Source organism: Balaenoptera physalus, assembly GCF_965194825.1.
Source record: "Balaenoptera physalus genome assembly, chromosome: 1".
NCBI lineage: Eukaryota > Metazoa > Chordata > Mammalia > Artiodactyla > Balaenopteridae > Balaenoptera > Balaenoptera physalus.
Window position 1 is genome coordinate 33,476,838 of NC_138882.1, and position 22,348 is coordinate 33,499,185.

General features: G+C 44.1%; 1 protein-coding gene across 3 annotated transcripts in view; it reads left to right on the forward strand.

Moving 5' to 3' along the window:
• Positions 1-8,377: 8,377 nt before the first annotated feature.
• The window catches only part of PM20D1 (peptidase M20 domain containing 1), a 38,501-nt gene continuing 24,530 nt past the window's right edge, over positions 8,378-22,348 (forward strand). Inside the window, exons 1-10 of one of the 3 annotated variants that reach the window (XM_082461843.1) lie at positions 8,379-9,333; positions 11,911-11,997; positions 13,516-13,748; positions 14,197-14,283; positions 15,652-15,785; positions 16,086-16,205; positions 16,992-17,067; positions 17,440-17,501; positions 17,744-17,822; positions 19,806-19,877. In XM_082461843.1, the coding sequence (XP_082317969.1) occupies positions 9,165-9,333; positions 11,911-11,997; positions 13,516-13,748; positions 14,197-14,283; positions 15,652-15,785; positions 16,086-16,205; positions 16,992-17,067; positions 17,440-17,501; positions 17,744-17,822; positions 19,806-19,877 (1,119 nt within the window). In that variant the 5' untranslated portion in view covers positions 8,379-9,164. Of the gene's footprint in view, positions 9,334-11,910; positions 11,998-13,515; positions 13,749-14,196; positions 14,284-15,651; positions 15,786-16,085; positions 16,206-16,991; positions 17,068-17,439; positions 17,502-17,743; positions 17,823-19,805; positions 19,878-22,348 lie in introns of all 3 variants that reach the window. The other 2 variants (XM_082461841.1, XM_082461842.1) reach the window with 2 other exon arrangements.

A 22,348-nucleotide genomic window follows, 5' to 3' on the forward strand; every position in this document is an offset into this window, starting at 1 on the left:
ACTGAGCCTGCACTCTAGAGCCCGTGAGCCACAACTACTGAGCCCATGTGCCACAACTACTGAAGCCCACATGCCTAGAGCCCATGCTCTGCAACAAGAGAAGCCACTGCAATGAGAAGCCTGCACACTGCAACGAAAGAGTAGCACCCGCTCACCGCAACTAGAGAAAGCCCACGCACAACAACGAAGACCCAACACAGCCAAAAATTAATTAATTTTTTAAAAAAAGATAGCATATCCTGGTACTGGCACAAAAACAGAAATATAGACCAATGGAACAGGATAGAAAGCCCAGAGATAAACCCATGCACATATGGTCACCTTGTCTTTGATAAAGGAGGCAAGAATATACAATGGAGAAAAGACAGCCTCTTCAATAAGTGGTGCTGGGAAAACTGGACAGCTACATGTAAAAGAATGAAATTAGAACATTCCCTAACATCATACACAAAACTAAACTCAAAATGGATTAAAGACCTAAATGAAAGGACAGACACTATAAAACCCTTAGAGGAAAACATAGGCAGAACACTATGACATAAATCACAGCAAGATCCTTTTTGACCTACCTCCTAGAGAAATGGAAATAAAAAAAAAAAATAAACAAATGGGACCTAACGAAACTTAAAAGCTTTTGCACAGCAAAGGAAACCATAAACAAGACAAAAAGACAACCCTCAGAATGGGAGAGAATATTTGCAAACGAAGCAACCGACAAAGGATTAATCTCCAAAATATACAAGCAGCTCATGCAGCTCAATATCAAAAAAACAAACAACACAATCCAAATATGGGCTGAAGACCTAAATAGACATTTCTCTATAGAAGATATACAGATTGCCAACAAACACCTGAAAAGATGCTCAACATCACTAATCATTAGAGAAATGCAAATCAAAACTACAATGAGGTATCACCTCACACGAGTCAGAATGGCCATCATCAAAAAATCTACAAACAACAAATGCTGGAGAGGGTGTGGAGAAAAGGAAACCCTCTTGCACTGTTGCTGGGAATGTAAATTGGTACAGCCACTACGGAGAACAGTATGGAGGTTCCTTGAAAAACTAAAACTAGAACTACCATATGACCCAGCAATCCCACTCCTGGGCATATACCCTGAGAAAACCATAGTTCAAAAAGAGTCATGCACAACAGTGTTCATTGCAGCACTATTTACAATAGTCAGGACATGGAAGCAACCTAAGTGTCCATCAGCAGGTGAATGGATAAAGAAGATGTGACACATATATACAATGGAATATTACTCAGCCATAAAAGAAACTAAACTGAGTTATTTGTAGTGAGGTGGATGGACCTAAGAGTCTGTCATACAGAGTGAAATAAGTCACAAAGAGAAAAACAAATGCCGTATGCTAACACATATATATGGAATCTAAAAAAAAAAACAACTGGTTCTGATGAACCTAGGGGCAGGACAGGAATAAAGACACAGACGTAGAGAATGGACTTGAGAACACGGGGAGGGGGAAGGGTAAGCTGGGACGAAGTGAGAGAATAGCATTGACCTATATACACTAACAAATGTAAAACAGCTAGTGAGAAGCAGCTGCATGGCACAGGGAGATCAGCTCAGTGCTTTGTGACAACCTAGAGGGGTGGGATAGGGAGGGTGGGAGGGAGACGCAAGAGGAAGGGGATATTGGGATATATGTATGCATATAGCCGATTCATTTTGTTATACAGCAGAAACTAACACAACACGTAAAGCAATTATACTCCAATAAAGATGTTTAAAAAAAGATAGCATATCAAAATATATTTATGATCTTGAAATAGAAAAAGACATTAAGCAAGAAAACAAAAGATTGATAAATTCACCTACATTAAAATTAAACTTCATCAAAAAAACATAAAGAAAGAGAAAATACAAGATACAAATGGAGACAAATATTTGCAACATAAATATAACCAATAAAATATTACTATCCACAATATTTAGATACTCCTAAAAGTCAATAAGAAGACAAACAACTCAAAACAAAAGTGGGCAAAAGAACAGTCATTTTACTGGGAAAACACGAATAGCAAGTAAGCATAGGAACAGATACTTAAACTGGGAAAAAATTAATACCACAATGCTATATCATTTTCCAGCCACAAAATAGGCAAAATTAAGACATCTGAAATGCCGAGTGCTGATGAGAAAGTGGAGCAACAGCAACTTAACATACTATGCACAGCTCACTGATGGGAACATAAACTGGTTCAATTGTTTTGGAAAATGATTCAGCATTGTCTTATAAAGTTGAACACTCACATACAGTACAAACCAACATTTCCACTTCAAGATATACACCAGGGATGGGACTTCCCTGGTGGCGCAGTGGTTAAGAATACGCTTGCCAATACAGGGGACACAGGTTCGATCCCTGGTCCAGGAAAATCCCACATGCCATGGAGCCACTAACCCTGTGCACCACAACTACTGAGCCTGCACTCTAGAGCCCGCGAGCCACAACTACTGAGCCCACATGCTACAACTACTGAAGCCCACATAACTAGAGCCCGTGCTCCGCAACAAGAGAAGCCACGGCAATGAGAAGTCTGCGCACCGCAACGAAGAGTAGCCCCCGCTGGCCACAACTAGAGGAAGCCCACACGTAGCAATGAAGACCCAACGCAGCCAAAAATTAATTAATTAATTTTTTTTTTAAAGGTATACACCAGAGAATCTCTTTCACCTGTGGCTTTCACCTGTGGCCCAGGAGACATGCACAATAAATGTTTATATACTCACAGAATGCAATATCATGCACAGGGAATGTGAATAGACTACAGCTAGATATAACAGTATGAATAAATCTCACAAAATTTTGAGTGAAAAAAGCAAATTGCACAAGACTATGTATAGCATGCTGTCATTTTTATAAAAGCAAGCAAAATGAAACTCTCCTCTCTTATACATATATGTTAGGCATCACACATATGTGGTAGAACTATTTAAAGCACACACATAGACATACACAATTTCAGATAGTGGTTAACTTGGGCAGGAATTGAGGGATAGAGGCACTAGGACACACACATCTTCAATGTTATTAATCATTTGTGGGGGGGGATCACAATTTTTTATGTTTTTATTTGCTTTACATAGTCATTGAATATATTCAGTTAGTATCAAATATTACATGATAGGAGAATATAAAGAATATTTAAGGACAGGGAAATATTTATGATAATGCTAAAAGAAAGCAGAATATAGAACTTTGCGTATAGTATGCATCTGTTTCATTTCAAAACAGATACACCTTTCATATGTGAGTATTTGTGCGCATAGAAAAAAGATTGAATAACATCAAAATATGATGAGTGAATATCTCTGGGTATTGGGATGGCACATGATTTTTTTTTGTTTGTTTATACTTTCCTGTGTTTTCCAAATAGTTCACAGGGGCATAAATGGATATTAATTTTACAGTTAAAAATTTTAGGTTTGGGGGCGCGCCCTGGTGGCCTAGTGGTTAGGATTCTGGGCTTTCACTGCCGTGGCCCAGGGTTCACTCCCTGGTCAGGGAACTGAGATCCTGCAAGCCATGGGGCATGGCCAAAATAATAATAATAATAATAAGTTTGGTAGGAATTAAACTGCTTTGTATTAAAAATTCTGTTAATATACACTTTAAAAAATCATTTCAGGGCTTCCCTGGTGGCGCAGTGGTTGAGAATCTGCCTGCCGATGCAGGGGACACGGGTTCGAGCCCTGGTCTGGGAAGATCCCACATGCCGCGGAGCAACTAAGCCCGTGAGCCACAACTACTGAGCCTGCGCGTCTGGAGCCTGTGCTCCGCAACGGGAGAGGCCGCGACAGTGAGAGGCCCGCGCACCGCGATGAAGAGTGGCCCCCGCTCGCCGCAACTGGAGAAAGCCCTCGCACAGAAACGAGGACCCAACGCAGCCATAAATAAATAAATAAATAAAATTTAAAAAAAAAAAAAAAATCTTCCAACAACAAAAAAAAAAAACAAAAATCATTTCAACTCTATTTTTAATATTCTAGATCTTAAGCTGGGTAGTGAATACAGAAATGTTCATTATATTATTTTTACATCTCTCTACATGTGTGAAGTTTTCATAATATTGTTTTTATTTATTTTATTTTTGATCCTGAATTTAAAAATTTTTTTTATTGGAATATAGTTGATTTACAATGTTGTATTAGTTTCAGGCGTACACCTAAGTGAATCAGTTATACATATACATATATCCACTCTTTTTTTTTTAGATTCTTTTCCCATATAGGCCATTACAGAGTATTGAGTAGAATTCCCTGTGCTTTACAGCAGGTTCTTATTAGTTTATCTATTTTACTTATTAGTAGTGTGTATATGTCAGTCCCAATCTCCCAATTTATCCCACCCCCTTTATCCCCTGGTAATCATAAGTGTGTTTTCTACATCTGTGACTCTACTTCTGTTTTGTAAATAAGTTCATTTGTACACTTTTTTTTAGATTCCACATATAAGCAATATCATACGATATTTGTCTTTCTGTGTCTGACTTAGTTCACTCAGTATGACAATCTCTAGGTCCATCCATGTTGCTGCAAATGGCATTTTTTCTTCTTTTTTATGGCTGAGTAATATTCCATTGTATATACGTACCACATCTTCTTTATCCATTCCTCTGTCAATGGACACTTAGGTTGCTTCCATGTCCTGGCTATTGTAAATAGAGCTGCAGTGAACATTGGGGTGCATGAATCTTCTCAAATTATGGTTTTCTCCAGGTATATGCTCAGGAGTGGGATTGCTGGATCATATGGTAGCTCTATTTTCAGTTTTTTTAAGGAACCTCCATACTGTTCTCCATAGTGGCTGTACCAATTTACATTCCCACCAACAGTATAGAAGAGTTCCCTTGTCTCCACACCCTCTCCAGCATTTACTGTTTGTAGATTTTTTGATGATGGCTATTCTAACTGGTGTGAGGTGATACCTCACTGTAGTTTTGATTTGCATTTTTCTAATAATTAGTGATGTTGAGCACATTTTCATGTGCTTTTTGGCCATCTGTATATCTTCTTTGGAGAAATGTCTATTTAGATCTTCAACCCATTTTTTAATTGGGTTATTTGTTTTTTTGATATTGAGCTGCATGAGCTGTTTGTATATTTTGGAGACTATTCCCTTGTCAGTTGCTTCATTTGCAAATATTTTCTCCCATTCAGAGGTATGTCTTTTTTGTTTTGTTTATTGTTTCCTTTGCTGTGCAAAATCTCTTAAGTTTAATTAGATCCCATTTGTTTATTTTTATTTTTATTTTCATTTCTCTAGGAGGTGGGTCAAAAAAGATCTTGCTGCAATTTATGTCAAAGAGTGTTCTGCCTATGTTTTCTTCTAAAAGTTTTACAGTATCCAGCCTTACATTTAGGTCTTTATTCCATTTTGAGTTTATTTTTGTGTATGGTGTGAGGGAGCATTCTAATTTCATTCATTTACATGTAGCTGTCCAGTGTTCCCAGCACCACTTATTGAAGAGACTGTCTTTTCTCCATTGTATATTCTTGCCTCCTTTGTCATAGATTAGGTGACCATAGGTGCCTGGGTTTATCTCTGGGCTTTCTATCCTCTTCCATTGATCTATATTTCTGTTTTTGTGCCAGTACCATACTGTCTTGATTACTGTAGCTTTGTAGTATAGTCTCCAGTCAGGAAGCCTGCTTCCTCCAGCTCTGTTTTTCTTTTTCAATGTTGCTTTGGCGATTCAGGGTCTTTTGTGTTTCCATACAAATTATAAAATTTTTTGTTCTAACTCTATGAAAACATAATATTGTTTTTAAATTGCTATTGAAAAATAAGTACATGATTGCAGGATTTTTTAGTTTTTTGTTTTTTCAATTAGGATAAGTGAAAGGGTTGGAGCAAAGCACTCACTCTCTGAGCTTTGGCAAACACCAGGAGTGTGAATTTGCATCTTTGGTCATAACTAGCTAAATGGCCCTAATGGCTGTATAGTGCTTGTGAATTTTTTTAGAGAATTCTAAAATGTGAGACTGGTACCATATTAAATTGCATCAAGGGATCTGGAAGGAAAGGTTTCTTATGGCTCCAGGAAATCTAATTTTATATCTCTGCATCCTAAGAGATACTTTTTTTTCAAAATGACCCTCTACTCTGAAAGCTATCAAATTTCAGTTTATTGGATACATTGAAATTACTAATACATAATCTTTCTAAAACATCCTTCAGTCTTCTGATACAAATAGATGGAGAGATATACCATGTTCTTGGATTGGAAGAATCAACATTGTGAAAATGACTCTACTACCCAAAGCAATCTACAGATTCAATGCAATCCCTATCAAACTACCACTGGCATTTTTCACAGAACTAGAACAAAAAATTTCACAATTTGTATGGAAACACAAAAGACCCCGAATAGCCAAAGCAATCTTGAGAAAGAAAAACGGAGCTGGAGGAATCAGGCTCCCTGACTTCAGACTATACTACAAAGCTACAGTAATCAAGGCAGTATGGTACTGGCACAGAAACAGTAGTATAGATCAATGGAACAGGATAGAAAGCCCAGAGACAAACCCATGCAGATATGGTCACCTTATCTTTGATAAAGGAGGCAAGAATATACAGTGGAGAAAAGACAGCCTCTCCAAAAAGTGCTGCTGGGAAAACTGGACAGCTACATGTAAAAGAATGAAATTAGAACACTCCCTAACACCATACACAAAAATAAACTCAAAATGGATTAAAGACCTAAATGTAAGGCCAGACACCATCAAACTCTTAGAGAAAAACATAGGCAGAACACTATGACATAAGTCACAGCAAGATCCTTTTTGACCTACCTCCTAGAGAAATGGAAATAAAAACAAAAATAAACAAATGAGACCTAATGAAACTTAAAAGCTTTTGCACAGCAAAAGAAACCATAAACAAGACGACCCTCAGAATGGGAGAAAATATTTGCAAATGAAGCAACTGACAAAGGATTAATCTCCAAAATATGCAAACAGCTCATGCAGCTCAATATCAAAAAAAAAAAAAAACCCAATCCAAAAATGGGCAGAAGACCTAAATAGACATTTCTCCAAAGAAGATATACAGATTGCCAACAAACACATGAAAGAATGCTCAACATCATTAATCATTAGAGAAATGCAAATCAAAACTACAATGAGATATCATCTCACACCAGTCAGAATTGCCATCATCAAAAAATCTACAAACAATAAATGCTGGAGAGGGTGTGGAGAAAAGGGAACCCTCTTGCACTGTTGGTGGGAATGTAAATTGATACAGCCGCTATGGAGAACAGTATGGACGTTCCTTAAAAAACTAAAAATAGAGCTACCATATGACCCAGCAATCCCACTATTGGGCATATACCCTGAGAAAACCATAATTCAAAAAGAGTCATGTCGCAGACATGGAGAATGGACTTGAGGACACAGGGAGGAGGAGGGGTAAGCTGGGACGAAGTGAGAGGGTAGCACTGACATATATACAGTACCAAATGTAAAATACATAGCTAGTGGGAAGCAGCCACATAGCATAGGGAAATCAGCTCCGGGCTGTGTGACCACCTAAAGGGGTGGGATAGGGAGGGTGGGAGGGAGATGCAAGAGGGAGGGGATATGGGGATATATGTATGCATATAGCTGATCCACTTTGTTATACAGCAGAAGCTAACACAACATTGTAAAGCAATCATACTCCAATAAAGATGTTATAAAAAAAGAATTAATCCAAAACATGAAAAATCCATATATTCATGTAAGTGTTTATTAGCTTTCATTTAAACTAATAAAATTGAAAACCACTTAAAAAAATAAAATAAAATAAAATAAAAGGGAATCATTTTTTCAAATGTTAAAAAAAAAAAAAAAAAAAAAGTCAGGTACCAAAATGTTCATTGCAGCTCTATTTACAATAGCCAGGACATGGAAGCAACCTAAGTGTCCATCAACAGATGAATGGATAAAGAAGATGTGGCACATATATACAATGGAATATTACTCAGCCATAAAAAGGAACAAAACTGAGTTATTTGCAGTAGGTGGATAGACCTAGAGACTGTCATACTGAGTGAAGTAAGTCAGAAAGACAAAAACAAATACCGTATGCTAACACATATATATGGAATCTAAAAAAAAACAAAACAAAATGGTCAGAGGAACCTAGCGGCAAGATGGGAATAAAGATGCAGACCTACTAGAGAATGGACTTGAGGATACGGGAGGGGGAAGGGTAAGCTTGGACAAAGTGAGAGAGTGGCATGGACATATATACACTAACAAATGTAAAATAGATAGCTAGTGGGGAGCAGCCGCATAGCACAGGGAGATCAGCTCGGTGCTTTGTGACCACCTAGAGGAGTGGGATAGGGAGGGTGGGAGGGAGGGAGATGCAAGAGGGAAGAGATATGGGGACATATGTATATGTATAACTGATTCACTTTGTTATAAAGCAGAAACTAACACACCATTGTAAACCAATTATACTCTAATAAAGATGTTTAAAAAAATAAAATAAAAAGTCCTTCAGTCTTAATGTATTTGCCTAGAGTTGCAAAAATGCAGTGTTAACATTGATATCAAAAACACTTTCAGCGAATTCCTAAACAGAAGCAAACACTCTCATCTAATATACTTCAAAACAATGTCTATAGACAGAGCAATATTGTTCCAATTCAAATGAAATCAAGCCAGGGGTTGCAGAGCTTCCTCAATGGAATCTAAGGGAATGGTAGTCAAGCCCTAAGCTTCAGAGGAAGTGAGAAGTAGATAAAGGTCTGATAAACTTTGTTTATTTATTTGCCTTTTCCCCCTTTTATTTGGTCTGTTGTCATCTAGAAAGGGATTGACGAGTATCTCAAAGCAGAAGATCAAGTGCAGGCAAGACCTTGCCCTAATTTGCCTGGAACCCTACTTCATCTCTGCTCTGCCGCTGCGAGCTACAGGGCGAGAAACCACAACCCCCAAAAGGCCTTGCGGGCCTGGGGCGGGGCCGTCCCGTGGATTGGTTGTCCTGCATTTCCAGGCAAGGGATGATTGGCCAGCCCTGGGAATGGGGTGGGACTAGGGCAGTTGCGGGAATTAGAGCAGTGACAGGGCGAAGATCGCGGGCTGGCTGTTTAGGTCCAAACTCCAGCCCGCCGACTGGCACCGAGGCATTGAGAGAAACATGGCTCGGCCGTACGTTTGCCTGCTGGCCCTGGCGGCTGTGCTGCTGCTAGGTATCGCCACCGTCTCCAGATCGAAGGGCCTGCGGGGCAAGGAGCATCGGAGGGGGCCGCGAATCCCTTCTCAGTTCAGCCAAGAGGAGCGCGTCGCAATGAAGGAGGCTCTGAAAGGTGAACCTGGGTCCCCTTCACCACTTATTCTAATATATAGGTCGCTGTCTCCTCGGGCCAACCCGCGACTCCCTTCTCCTGCCACAGAGGTCGGCTACTCGAGCTCGAGCTCCGCAACACCCCACCGCCGAGCCCTGGCCCCATTCACGGCACCTCGTGCCCGGCTTGGGGAGCCCATTCTTCTCCTAGACCTGGCTTCTGGGGACTCCAGCGTTCCCTGCCTACCCTGGAAGCTTCACCTTTGCCCTTATCCACCCTACCCCACCCCCACCTCCGCTTGCCTGGAGCATGGGGCTTGGCCACAATCTGATCTCTTTTGGAAGAGGTGGCTGCCAGTGTGTCGGGGGGTCATCACTGCCTTGGGGAGGACGGGGCAGGGCAAAGAATCCCCCCAATTCCTGCCTGAAATCTCTGGCCCCACCCCTGCTGGAGGTTGGACTGAATACCCTCCTCCCTCATTTGGGGGGTGTTGCCCCATCACTGCCCAGCTCCTCTGACTGCCCCCTTGAATTCAGGCTGGGGGTACTGGTCACTGCCAATGTAGAACTTGCTGGAAGATGGGGATTCTTGCCCCGCTCCAGGTCTCCTCCTTAGGTGAAGTGATAAAGGAAGGGTCTAATGTCTTTTTAAATGGCACAATTTTAGGGGTCTGAGGGTGCAGTCCCTTAACCTGACACTGGAGGGGACCCCCAAAACTCTTCCCCCCACACTCGAGGTTTCTGTGTGGAGGGGGAGCAGGGAGATCTAAGCTGTGGTGTGAAAGGGTAGGGAGAGATGCTGGGGGTGAGGGTGCTGTGTTCTAGACCCCCCATATTATCCCAGTATCCCCTGCCCCCCCTTCCCTCACCCCATGCCCCCAATTCTGTGGCAAATCCAGATTGTGAAAATGTACAATAAATGTGTAATGAGTAAAAAAAAAAAAAACAACAACTTTTAACCTTTGAGAGTTTTCACTTGTTAAATCACTTAAGACTAAATGATCTGAATCTTATCTACAGATGAGGGAAATTGAAGTTTAGGTCAGTTAAATGATCTTCCCCAGCACCCCACACCTCGGAGTAAGCACTGGGTGACAACATCTAGTGCCTGTAGTTTCTAGATGACTCCAAAAAGAGGTGTGGGAGTGTTGCCGGGGTGTGAGATGTTCCTAATTTCTTCTCCTAAAGGACATCTCTCCCCTAGACCGCAAACCAAGGCTAAAAATTTATTTACCTTCCCAATCTGCGTTTTCCAGGAGAAAAGAAGAAAGTTTCTGTTGAGTGCTAGATCCTGTGGTATAATGAGATCCTTCCTCACCATTGGGCTTAACGCCAGTCTTTTCCCTTCCATTAAGTAATGGATTAAAAGAAACTGCCTACATAAACATGTGCCGGCAGATGCAAAAGCTAACCCTCGGTGTTAAATATAAATTGTGTTTGTGCTGGAGCGATAGGCCTGGGAGGCAGAGCAGGGCTTTCCCAAAGCATTATAGTATAAATAGTTCTCTGAAGGGCATTGGGCAGCAGCTCACCAGAGTCTCCCTGCACAAAAGAAAGCAAAAGCTAGATTAGAACCAAAAAAAGGGGCCTCATAGCAACATGGCTTAGAACGCTGAGCAGGGGACAAAACACCTGAGTTCAGATCTTGAGTCTGCCTCTCAATCTCATGCAGGCAGTTTGTTTAGTCTTTCTGAACCTTGGCTTCCCCACCTATGTGGTAGGCTATGACGCAGGGTTGATTCTTAGCAAAACTGAGTACAGAAGTCAGAGGCCCTCCCTTGACCTCAAGCTGCCCTGGGTGCATTTGTTCCCAGTGTTTTCAGACAGCCATCTAATCAAATAATTTCATGATCCATGTGTTTCTGGGCCCCTCCTCCCCCCCAACCCCCGCTGTTTGCATTTGATAGTGGAACTCTTTAAGAATGTAAAGCCTTCACCAAGGGATCAACCTAGTGGCAATTCAGCAACTGAGACTTCCGGGTAGAGTGGATGAGATTGTTTATGACTGAAGAGCTTGTTTGGGAGCTTCTAAATCCACCCCTTCCCAGGCATCATGTGCCCAAAAAGCTGGCCTTGGCTGAGAGAACAGTGAGACTCTGGATGAGCCAGTCTATGAGGAATAAGCCTACTCTCTGTACAGAAAAGCACACAAAGCTTCATTCTTGTAGGGACCCAGGACAGCGGGCTCCTTACATTCATTGACGGGATGGTGGCTTCAGAGGCAGAGTGAGACCTTAGAAGCAACTTATAGCAGCTTCCCACTTAGGGTCAGGATATAAAATCTACTCCTGTCTGACCTCCCCCACCCCATCCCATCTTGGACTTTATTTTCCTTTAAGAACCATAGTAGCCTAAATAAATTCAAAGAACTTGAGTTTAAATCCCAGTTCTACTGCTTGTTTCTGGACAACCTTGAGCAGCTCACCTAATGCCTGTAAGCTTGTTTCCTCAGTTTCGAATAAGGGAAAACAACAGTGCCTACCTCAAAGGATTGTTTTGCCCTCCACAATAAGATAATGAATGCAAGAGAGCTTTTTATGTACAGAGGGCTGTGGAAAAATCAATGGTTGTTACCATCTTCCATCTCTGACTCTGATAGGTGCCATCCAGATTCCAACAGTGTCTTTCAGCCCCGAGGAGCTCAACACGACAGCCCTGGCTGAGTTTGGAGAATACATTCATAAAGGTCAGCCACAAACTGTGCAAAAGGGGTAGGAGAGGTAGCGCTGGAGACACAGTGCTTTTACAAAGTGATAAAGAAGTTTAATTTGTGACTGGCCAAGGGCAACCTAATTTGAATGGGCCTCTTTTGACCAAAGTTTGTACATAGTGGGGAGCGATAGAAGGGAGAGTCCAGGAGTTAGAATGGACACAGAGTAGAGACTATAGATTTGCCCTTTGAAGAACCAAGGCACATAGCTGTTGGGTTGGAGTTTGAATTCTCCCAATCTTTGCCCTAAATATGTCAGTCAATAAATATAATCTAATCAAAAGGTAGGACTAGGAATTCCTTCTCCCGTAGTTTCCAGATCTAAGCTCCATGCTCCTCCCGCCCCTACCTCCATACACATACCTACAGCCCACACATGCGCACATGCCACCTACCCAAGCCCTACTCCAGATTCATTACTAACACATTTCTGAGCTTCTAGGCAGTCAACAGCTTTGAACTATCACATCAGTCCTCTCCCCCTTCCCCACTGCCCATGAGCTAAAGAAATACGGGTCAACAGAAAAAAGGAGACTTGGAGCTCCCCCTCCCCATAGAAAAAGCTCATGGAAAGTAGTGAGGCCACTTTCCTAAATCAAATAAAAAACAGCCCCCCTCAAGTCCCAGGTGGGAGGGGCTGGCAAAGGCACGGCAAGTAGCCCCCTCTCTAACACTCTGGGGACGGGTGGATCTGGGATCAATCCAACAGGCTGAAAGTCTTCACTAAATAGGAGATAAAAATCAGGAAAGAAATGAACAGTAACAGTAGACTAGATAAGCTGGCTGACAAGAAGAAAGCATATTCTTCATTTTTGTTTGTTTGTTTGTTTGTTTGTTTGTTTGTTTTTAGGTATCCACAGAGGTATATATGGATTCTTCCAACACAGCCCAGAGGGAGATCAAAGTTCTTTCTCCCATGTTTCTAAGGCCACCTGTGTTAATACTTATCTGTAACCAGAATAGTTGACCCTGGGAACACCCACACCTGCACACAAAATTGTGGCCATATGCTAGACAGAATAATCTTTTATCTCCATATAACACAAACATTAAAAGTATTGTTTTGTAAAAGAAAAATATCTCTGATTTTTTAATATATATATATAGTGGTCATGTTTGGTTCCAAGTAATTTGGAAACTGGGGCCTATTATATTTAGAATTTAACATAGTCTTCGTCTCCGTCATCCTGTAACGTCTATTTGTGACAACATTAGAGGTCAGACCAAGCCAGATCTTGAGCTCTTATCTGTCATAATGGTGGGGTCTTGATATTCAGGTTATTACACAGTAATAGCACATTATAATATAGGGAAGAGGTATTTCAGAGATTGGGCAAATCAGAAATCAGACTGACTTTGTACCAGAAGGCTTCCTAAAGGAGGCTGCATGTTTTAAAGGAAAAAAAAAAAGCAGGGAGAATCAAATGGCAGGAAAACCAAAGGCAACTGTTGAATCTGGCTTTCTCTCATTGCTTTTCATCTCTTTGTTTCTAGTCTTTCCTACTGTGTTCAAAACCAGCTTTATCCGGCATGAAGCTGTGGGAGAGTACAGCCACCTGTTCACTGTCCAAGGCTCAGACCCCAGCCTGCAGCCCTACATGCTCCTCGCTCACATTGATGTGGTGCCTGCCCCTGACGAAGGCTGGGACGTGCCCCCGTTCTCTGGGTTGGAGAGTGATGGCTTCATCTATGGTCGAGGCACACTGGACAACAAGAACTCTCTTATGGTCTTGAAACGCTGTGTTCCCTCTGCCTTGGAGTCCTAAAGATTAACCCAGGAGGGGGGTGCTTGGCTAAGCCCTGGGAGGCAGGAGGCTATGGTAGAAAGAACCTTGGCTTCAGGATACCTCGGTTCCAGTCATCAGTTTGTCACTTCCCTGGGCCCCGATTTCTCAAGTGTGAAATAGGGATTAGCGTAGATGATCCCCAGGTACCCTTTCAGCTCTGACATTGATAAATTTATGCTTTTCTCCAGGTGGTATAAGTTTCATGCAGAGCTCTGCTTCCCTACATCCCATCCCCTGGGACCATTTTAATTTGTTCTCTCCAAAGAGAGTCTATCACATCCTAGTCCCATCAGCCCTATTGCCAGCAGCCAAATGTCTCTGATGTGCGTTGGTGCCACACCTTAGAGAATAAGCCTTTCTCCTCTTGCATTGTCCTTCTGTCCCCCAGGCAATCCTGCAGGCCTTGGAGCTTCTGCTGATCAGAAACTACATCCCCCGAAGATCTTTCTTCATTGCTCTGGGCCATGATGAGGAGGTAGAACCCCCTCATCCTATACCTATCTCTGGGTCCCCTATTGGGGGAGGGAGTATGCTTCACCCTGGTCTGGTTTGCTCCCCGGCTGCACTGTCTCCAGGATATGGCGTGGTAATTTGCCAACTTCTCTGTGTATCTGTCGCCAGAAATATCTAAGGACTTTGACCAAAATGCAGATGCCTGGGCTCTGTGCCATAGATCCGAATTTGTTGTTGGTTTTTTTTTTTTTTAATTTTGTATTTACTTATGGCTGTGCTGGGTCTTCGTTTCTGTGCGAGGGCTTTCTCTAGTTGTGGCAAGCGGGGGCCACCCTTCATCGCGGTGCGCGGGCCTTTCACTATCACGGTCTCTCTTGTTGCGGAGCACAGGCTCCAGACGCGCAGGTTCAGCAATTGCGGCTCACGGGCCTAGTTGCTCCGCAGCATGTGGGATCTTCCCAGACCAGGGCTCGAACCCGTGTCCCCTGCATTGGCAGGCAGACTCTCAACCACTGCACCACCAGGGAAGCCCCCGAATTTGTTGTTTTTTAAAGACTTTTTTTCTTAAGAGCAGTTTTAGGTTCACAACAGAAATGAGAAGATTCAGAGGTTTCCCTTATTCGCACGAATGCACAGTCTCCGCCAATATCAACATCCCCCACCAGAGTGGTACATTAGTTACAAATGATGAACCTACACATCATAATCACCCAAAGCTATAGTTTACATTAGGGTTCACTCTTGGTGTTGTACATTCTATGGGTTTGGACAAATGTATAATAACATATATGGTATCATTATGGTGTCATACATATTTTCACTGCCCTAAGAAGCCTCTGTGTTCTGCCAATTCATCCCTCTCTCCTTCCCCCAAACCCTGGCAACCACTGATCTTTTTACTGTCTCTATAATTTTGTCTTTTCTAGAATGTTATATAGTTGGAATTATACAGTATATAGTCTTTTCAGATTGGCTTCTTTCACTTAGTGATATGCATAGATCTGATTTTTTAACAAACTCCCTGGTAATACCTGAGGCAGGCACGAAATCCATCAGCTACACCTAGAGAAGGACTGGTGTGATGGGAAGAGAAATAACAGGGAGATCAACGAATGTGTTTTATTTCCAGTGATGCCACTTACTTTGACCCTGGGCAAATCACTTCACACTCTGGGTCCCAGTTTCTTCACTTGTGAAATGAGGGGCGTTGGGCCCTTCCATCTCTGACACTCCAGGATTCTGTGAGGCAGGATTGTCGAGGACCCTGCCCCCCAGGAAGGAGCCTGGGTGGGGAGGCTCTGGGGCCCCCAGCTATGCTGGATGGGTCTCTGTGAGCTACCTCTGGAGGTCTGGCTGAGAAGGACTGTGGCTCTGGGTTCAATGTCTGCAGGTATCAGGGGTAAATGGGGCTCAGAAGATCTCAGCCCTGCTACAGGCAAGGGGCATCCAGCTAGCCTTCATTGTGGATGAGGGGAGCTTCATCTTGGATGGTTTCATTCCCAACCTCCAGAAGCCCTTTGCCATGTGAGTAAAGCACCCCAGCCCCCAGCTTGGAAGGCGTTCTCACCCCATTAGAGTTGACCTCAGCCTGGTGTCTCTAGACCATGCTGAAACAACTCTTTATTTTACTCCTCTTGCTTTAATCACCCCGATCTTCGACCAGGTCTGGGCTTCCCTTTCCCTTCCTCCTCTAGAGTAAATTTTGTTAAGCAGCATGAAGCTGACCTCCTGGCCCACCAGACACTGCACAGATGGGCCTGGGGCCTATGGGATCATTCAGGGTGGGAGGAGGTCAGGAGGGCCCTCTCTGACCCTCTCCTACAGGGTTTCAGTCTCCGAGAAGGGTGCAATTAACCTTATGCTGCAAGTAAACATGACTCCAGGCCATTCTTCAGCTCCTCCAAAGGAAACAAGCATTGGCATCCTCGCAGCTGCTGTCAGCCGGTAAGCAATTCCTGGCCCTGCTCCCTTGCCAGACTCAGGCTGGAAGACCTGGCACTTTCCCACTTTGAGTTTGAGGAAGCTAAGCTTCTTGTCCTGAAGCTGGGCTGAGAAGCCACCATGGGGGCTGCAGGAAGGACAGTGGGTTAGATGTCAGAAGAGGATCTATCCATTATGGCAAGTAAGGGCCAGCAGACAAAAGCTAGGTTAGGTAGCTGGAATAGTCCAAAGTCCAGGCCTGAAGTTAGAGCTCACAAGCTGGAAAAGAACTGTCTAAATTCTCCACCTGCCCTGGCAAGATAACTAAGGTAAATAAAGGCTGCTGACTGTGGGTGAGGAGAGCAGGGTCTGTAACAGCAGAGCTTACCTCTGGCCGGTTTTCTTGCAGAGTAGGAAGAAGAATTATATTCATTCAGTTAAATATTTAACTATCTACCATGTTCAAGACTTTGTGCCCAGTGATGGGCATACAGACAGTCCCTTTCCTCTAGGAACTCAACAGTTAGCGGAAGAGACTGACAATTTTGCTGCAATGTGGTAGGTGCAACGAGTGGGAGTGCCTACCTTGGGCTTGGTAGACAGGGACACCTCCTGCTGGTGGAGCAGAGGTAGCCCTACTTGTGCTTTGAGATCTTGGAACGGTTGGATTGGTGGAGGTGATGGGGAGGTGAGTGGGAGACCTCCTGGCCAGGCCTGTTGAAACATCCTATCTCTATCTCTCTCCTTCTCTTCAGACCGCTGGTCTTAGACTGAGTTGGGTGAGTCTTGAGAGCTCCATTTCTCTTCCAGACTGGAGCAGACACCAATGCCAAACATGTTTGGAGGCGGGCCATTGAAGATGGCATTGCAGCAGCTGGCAAATGAGGTGTGAGAAGGAGTCTCGCAGACCCCTTGTCAGCTGTGGAAGAGGAAGAAAGGGTGGCAGAGAAGTTGCCTTTCGAGTAATAAAGGAGCCCTACTGCTGACCAGTGCACTGCCCATTCTCACCTGTTCCCAGCCTGTGGCTGAGCCCAAGATGCAGGGATCCAGCTTGTTCTTTGGGGCTGTTGGTGCTCAGGCTGAGAACCTGAGACCTAACATCGGGCACCCTGAGGGAGCTGGTTCCCACTCATCCTTGAGGCTACTGCCAAGTGCCCTCAAGGCAGATCTAAAGTAGGGAGAGACCCAGGCCCCAGAACAGTGAGCCTGTTATGCTGACCCCTCTGAAATCCTGCTGACCTGCTGCTTTCCCTTTCAGTTTCCCTTCCCTGCCAACATAGTCTTGAGCAACCTGTGGCTATTTCAGCCCCTTGTAAGCAGGTAAAGTTTTATCTTTCTGTCCCTCATATCCCCCACCCCAAACCTACCCACTTCCCAGTCCCCTCTCTTTGGCTTAACTGGGCCTGGCTAACCATCCCTCAGCCACCAGACACTACATCTAATCCGTACATAGGACATCCCTCCTGGTCTTAAAGATCTCCAAGGTTCGGGAAAGGGGGTAATCCAACAACCCATTCTTTCTTTCCATTGTACAATGTCTTACCTTAGTCCTTCTGCTTTAGGTTGATGGAGAGGAATTACATAACCAATGCGCTAGTCAGGACCACCACGGCACTCACCATGTTCAACGCAGGGGTCAAGGTAACACCACCTGGTTCCTCCCACACATCCCTCCATCCCTTGGCTTTATCTCCTGGCTTCTCCTTCCTTCTCTGGTTACAATTTGAATAGTAGGAAGGCCCAGTGCTGAACTGTCTGTCATCAGATGGGTAAGCCTCAGGAGCAAGGGTTCTAGCTGACGTCTATAAACTCCGTGAAATTACTGGCCAAGTTTCATATATGTGCATTTCAGGGGCCCCCCTCAGGTTCTCTGGGTCTGTACCCCTTCAAAAAAACAACCATTACACTGGTGTGAAGAGGCATTGTTTGGGAGTTAATTCTTGTGACCTATACTCATTCAACATGTAATATATTAATTTAGCATTTTGGTCACATAGGCTAAAGATTCCCAACCTCCCTACCACCTTTTTGTTATTCTTCCTCATATTTTGAAAGATTTATTCACCTCACAGATTTAATGAATGATGAATATATTTTCCCCTAGTGTTACCCTGAATTGAATGAGAGAAACTCACCTGCCATTTTAAAAATATATAACATTTGTGATATACATAACACTTAAAATACATACACTGTCATTCCCCAAAATACAGTAAATATTGGGTGGCCTTTGCAGACGTAAATTCTATGAGGTTTACTTTTTTTTTGGCCATGCAGCGAGGCTTGTGGGATCCTAGTTCCCCGACCAGGGATCAAACCCCGGCCCTCAGCAGTGAGAGCGTGGAGTCCTAACCACTGGACCACCAGGGAACTCCCGAGGTTTACATTTTATAGAAATAAGTTTCAGGTGAACCAATACTTTGATAATTTTTTTTCCAACAACTACTTTTCAGCAAATTGGTCTACTTCCAGTTGGACCAGCCAGTAAGGGGCTTGTCTGTTTGAACTAGCCACACTAGCTCGCCTGGGCTGAGGCCTTTCTGAAATCTGGAGAGGAGTTAGACCATTCCATTTTCTACCAGTACCACCAGCACAACTTCAAGGAACACCATTCACCTAGAATACAGTGTGGCCTTGTGGAGCCCTGGTACTGTGCAGCCCGGGTTGAGTGTAAGTGAATGGTGTCTCAGAATTCACTCCTGACGTAACTGACTGGAGTGTCTGGCGTGTCAGCCAGGCCTGAGCTGGCTTCACCAGCTGCCTAGAGAGTTCACCAAAATAACAGTACTGTGTCCTTGCATTTGAATGGTGTTTTTATCTGTCCAGAATACTTTCACATTTGTTATTCCATTTGGTCCTCCTAACAGAGGATTATTGCCCCAATTGCCAGTTGAAAGACAGAGGCACAAAGAGGTTGTCATTATTCAAAATCACATGGCTAATTTATAACAGCCAGTTCTCCTGTCCCTAGTCTGGTGCTTTTTTGCACCATACCAGTTCAAAGAAAGATAACGCAATTGGGGAATCTCTTCTCTCACGGCCTCTTGGGAAAAATTCCCTCCATAGCTTAACTCTCTTCTCCAATTAGTCTTGGGTTTTTCCCGGTCAAACAGAGAACAGAGTCAAATTTTGCAATTGGATGTGGGAAATCACCATCACCATTGCCACCACCATTACCATGATTACCCCCCTCAGGGCCATGATGGGGCCTCAGATGCTCTGGGTGCCCTATCCTGAGTAAGGACTAATGCTGACCGCTGCAGAAATGTCCTGGGTGCCCTGGGAAAGAGCACACACAGAAGACTGCCAGTGGCACTGCATGGGGCCAAAGCAGAGGTGTCCGTGCAGTCCCAGACAAAGCAGTCTTGCTCTGAGCATCTCTCTGTGACCCCCTCCAAGACCAAGAAGCATGAAAGTCTGGCCTGAAGCAGAGACACACCTCTAGCGTTGAACACATGTCAAGGGCCCAGAGAAGACAGGGGCTGACTGAAAAACTTAAGCCTTGGATTTTTCAATCAAATCAGCTTCCTCTCCCCCTGCAGGTGGTAGTTGGCACTTCCTGGGAGGGGTCAGGTGCGGGGGACTTGAGGTCGGCTCAGCCAGGATTTGTGGTTCTCTCTCTAGGTGAATGTCATCCCCCCTGTGGCCCAGGCCACCATCAACTTCCGAATTCATCCTGCACAGACAGTCCAGGAGGTATGTACCATGTGTTCCTGACAACTGAGTCAGCATCAGTGAGATGTGTCTGTCGGGACTGGAGTGGAGCTGCAATCCCAGGGCTGGCCCAGGCTCTCATTTGTTCAATGATTTTTCAAAGGCTTCCTATGTGCCAGGTGCTTGGCTGGGATAGGAGATCTCTGGCTTGGGGGAGCTTGGAGTCTAGGGGTGGGAGATGAATGATAATAATAAGTGACAAATAGGAAATGATAACAATAGTAGCAAACACAGACAGTGAACTTTCTGTGCTCTTGGCACTGTTCTCAGGTAGACACATACTCATTTAATCCCTACAACCACTCTATGAAGTAGGAAATGTATTATCCTCATTTAACAGGGAAAACAGAGGCACAGATCAACAGAGGAGGTAAAAAACATGCCCAGGATTATACATCCAGCACTAGTTCCGGAGTCTGTGCTTTTAGCCACTACACTATACTAGGATTATAACAAATAGGGATGAACAAATTACCACAGGACCAGTGCAAAGAAGGGGGCTGGTGCTACCTCTGGGGATCAAGAAAGTCTTTTGTGATCACTAGAAATTTGAACTGGGACTTAAAGACAAATAGGACTTTGCTAGAAGTAAGACATTCAGAGTACAGCTAAAATAAAGTCTAAAGAGTTGGATAACTTGGGGGAGAAGTAATGGAAGATGAAAATGGAGCTATAGTTTGGGGATCAAGGCCTTGTATGCCATGCCGAGGAGTTTGGACCCTAATCTGCGGACAAAAGGGAACTGTCAGAGGTCTTCAAATAGGGCTGTGATAGACTCAGATTCTCTTTTAGGGAGACAGTGCTAGCGGTGATGCTGAGGAAGCCCTGGAGTAAGAAGAAACAGTTAAGCTGTTGCAACATCTCAGGCAGTGGGTATAGAGGTTTGAACTAAGGCTGTGGTCATGGGGTGAAGAAGGTACCCACCAGAGGTGGGTGTGAGAGTTGGGTTCAGCAGGGTGCTGTGTGTAATGGATGTGGGGTGAGTGAAAGGCAGGACGGCCCCACGGTTTTAAACCTGGGTAGTTGGCCAGGTGCTGATGCCTTTAACCAAGATTGGGAATTCAGGGCTTCCCTGGTGGCGCAGTGGTTGAGGGTCTGCCTGCCAATGCGGGGGACGCGGGTTCGAGCCCTGGTCTGGGAAGATCCCACATGCCGCGGAGCGGCTGGGCCCGTGAGCCACAATCACTGAGCCTGCGCGTCTGGAGCCTGTGCTCTGCAACAAGAGAGGCCCGCGCACTGCGATGAAGATGCGATGAAGAGTGGCCCCCGCTCACCGCAACTAGAGAGGGCCCTCGCACAGAAACGAAGACCCAACACAGCCATGAACAGATAAATAAATAATAAATAAAATAAAAATTTAAAAAAAAAAAAAACGATTGGGAATTCAGGAAGAAGAGCGAGTTCACAGAGAAATATAAGGGTTTAGAAATTTGAGAAGCTTCTAATATATTAATAGGCAAGTATAAATACCTCAGATCTAGAGAAAGAATGAACTAGAGATAGAGGCTGGAGTACTATTAATTGAAACCTCAACAGCCAATAAAATCCCATGGGAAGGGTGTGTGAAGTTTGGAGAGAAGAGGGTTGCGGACAGCGCCTTGCGATGTTCTGCTATGAACATCAATTTTAATATTATAAAAATGAATGTGTAATTGCAAACCATGATGAGTGCTATGAGGAAAGGGGGCCAGGTGCTATCACAGAATATAACAAGGAACCAGACCTTGTCTGTGGGGTCAGGCAAGGCTTCCCTAAGGGTGTGATATTTGAACTGAAAGCTAAAGGGTGAAAAGAAATACACAGAATGTTTGACATCTGTAGGAAAGGCTAGCTTATTTAAACATCAGGTTGAGCTAAAAAGAATTTAGAAGGTAAATCTGATCCTTCTGAAAAGGATCAAAAAAGGCAACCTAACAACTGTCAGATGAATAATATGTTTCAGGATTAAGCAAGGTAAGGGTCAGGTCATCGAGGGTCCGCCACATTTAGCCTTCTGTGGTCCTTTGTCCCTGGGGCCTTCCGTATGGAGGATGTTGTGTGTCGTCACACAGGGTGGGAGGCACACCCCTCATTGCAGGGGTTGGGGGGATGAGTTGACAGCCTGCCCAGAGTCACCCAGCATTGGCAGGGAGCTGGGACAGTGTAAGCCCTGGGCTCTGCTGCTTTTCATCCAGTGCCAACCTTTGTCCTCTCCCTGGGGACTCATGGGACCAGGAAATCACTGAATTCCCCTAACTGAGCTTCTTTCCACCAGTTTTTTTCCATCCTCATTCCAGCTCCATGCCCTTTCCACGGGCTGTTTTCCACCAGCTGGGGCTTTCATCTCCCCAGGTTCTGGCACTCTTCCCTCCTCTCCAGTCCCCTGCCACAGTGGCCTTCCTTCCCAGCCTATCTCGTGAAATCTCCGGAATCCTCAGGCCCATCCTGCTCACCTGCCCCAGGGAGGAATGCAA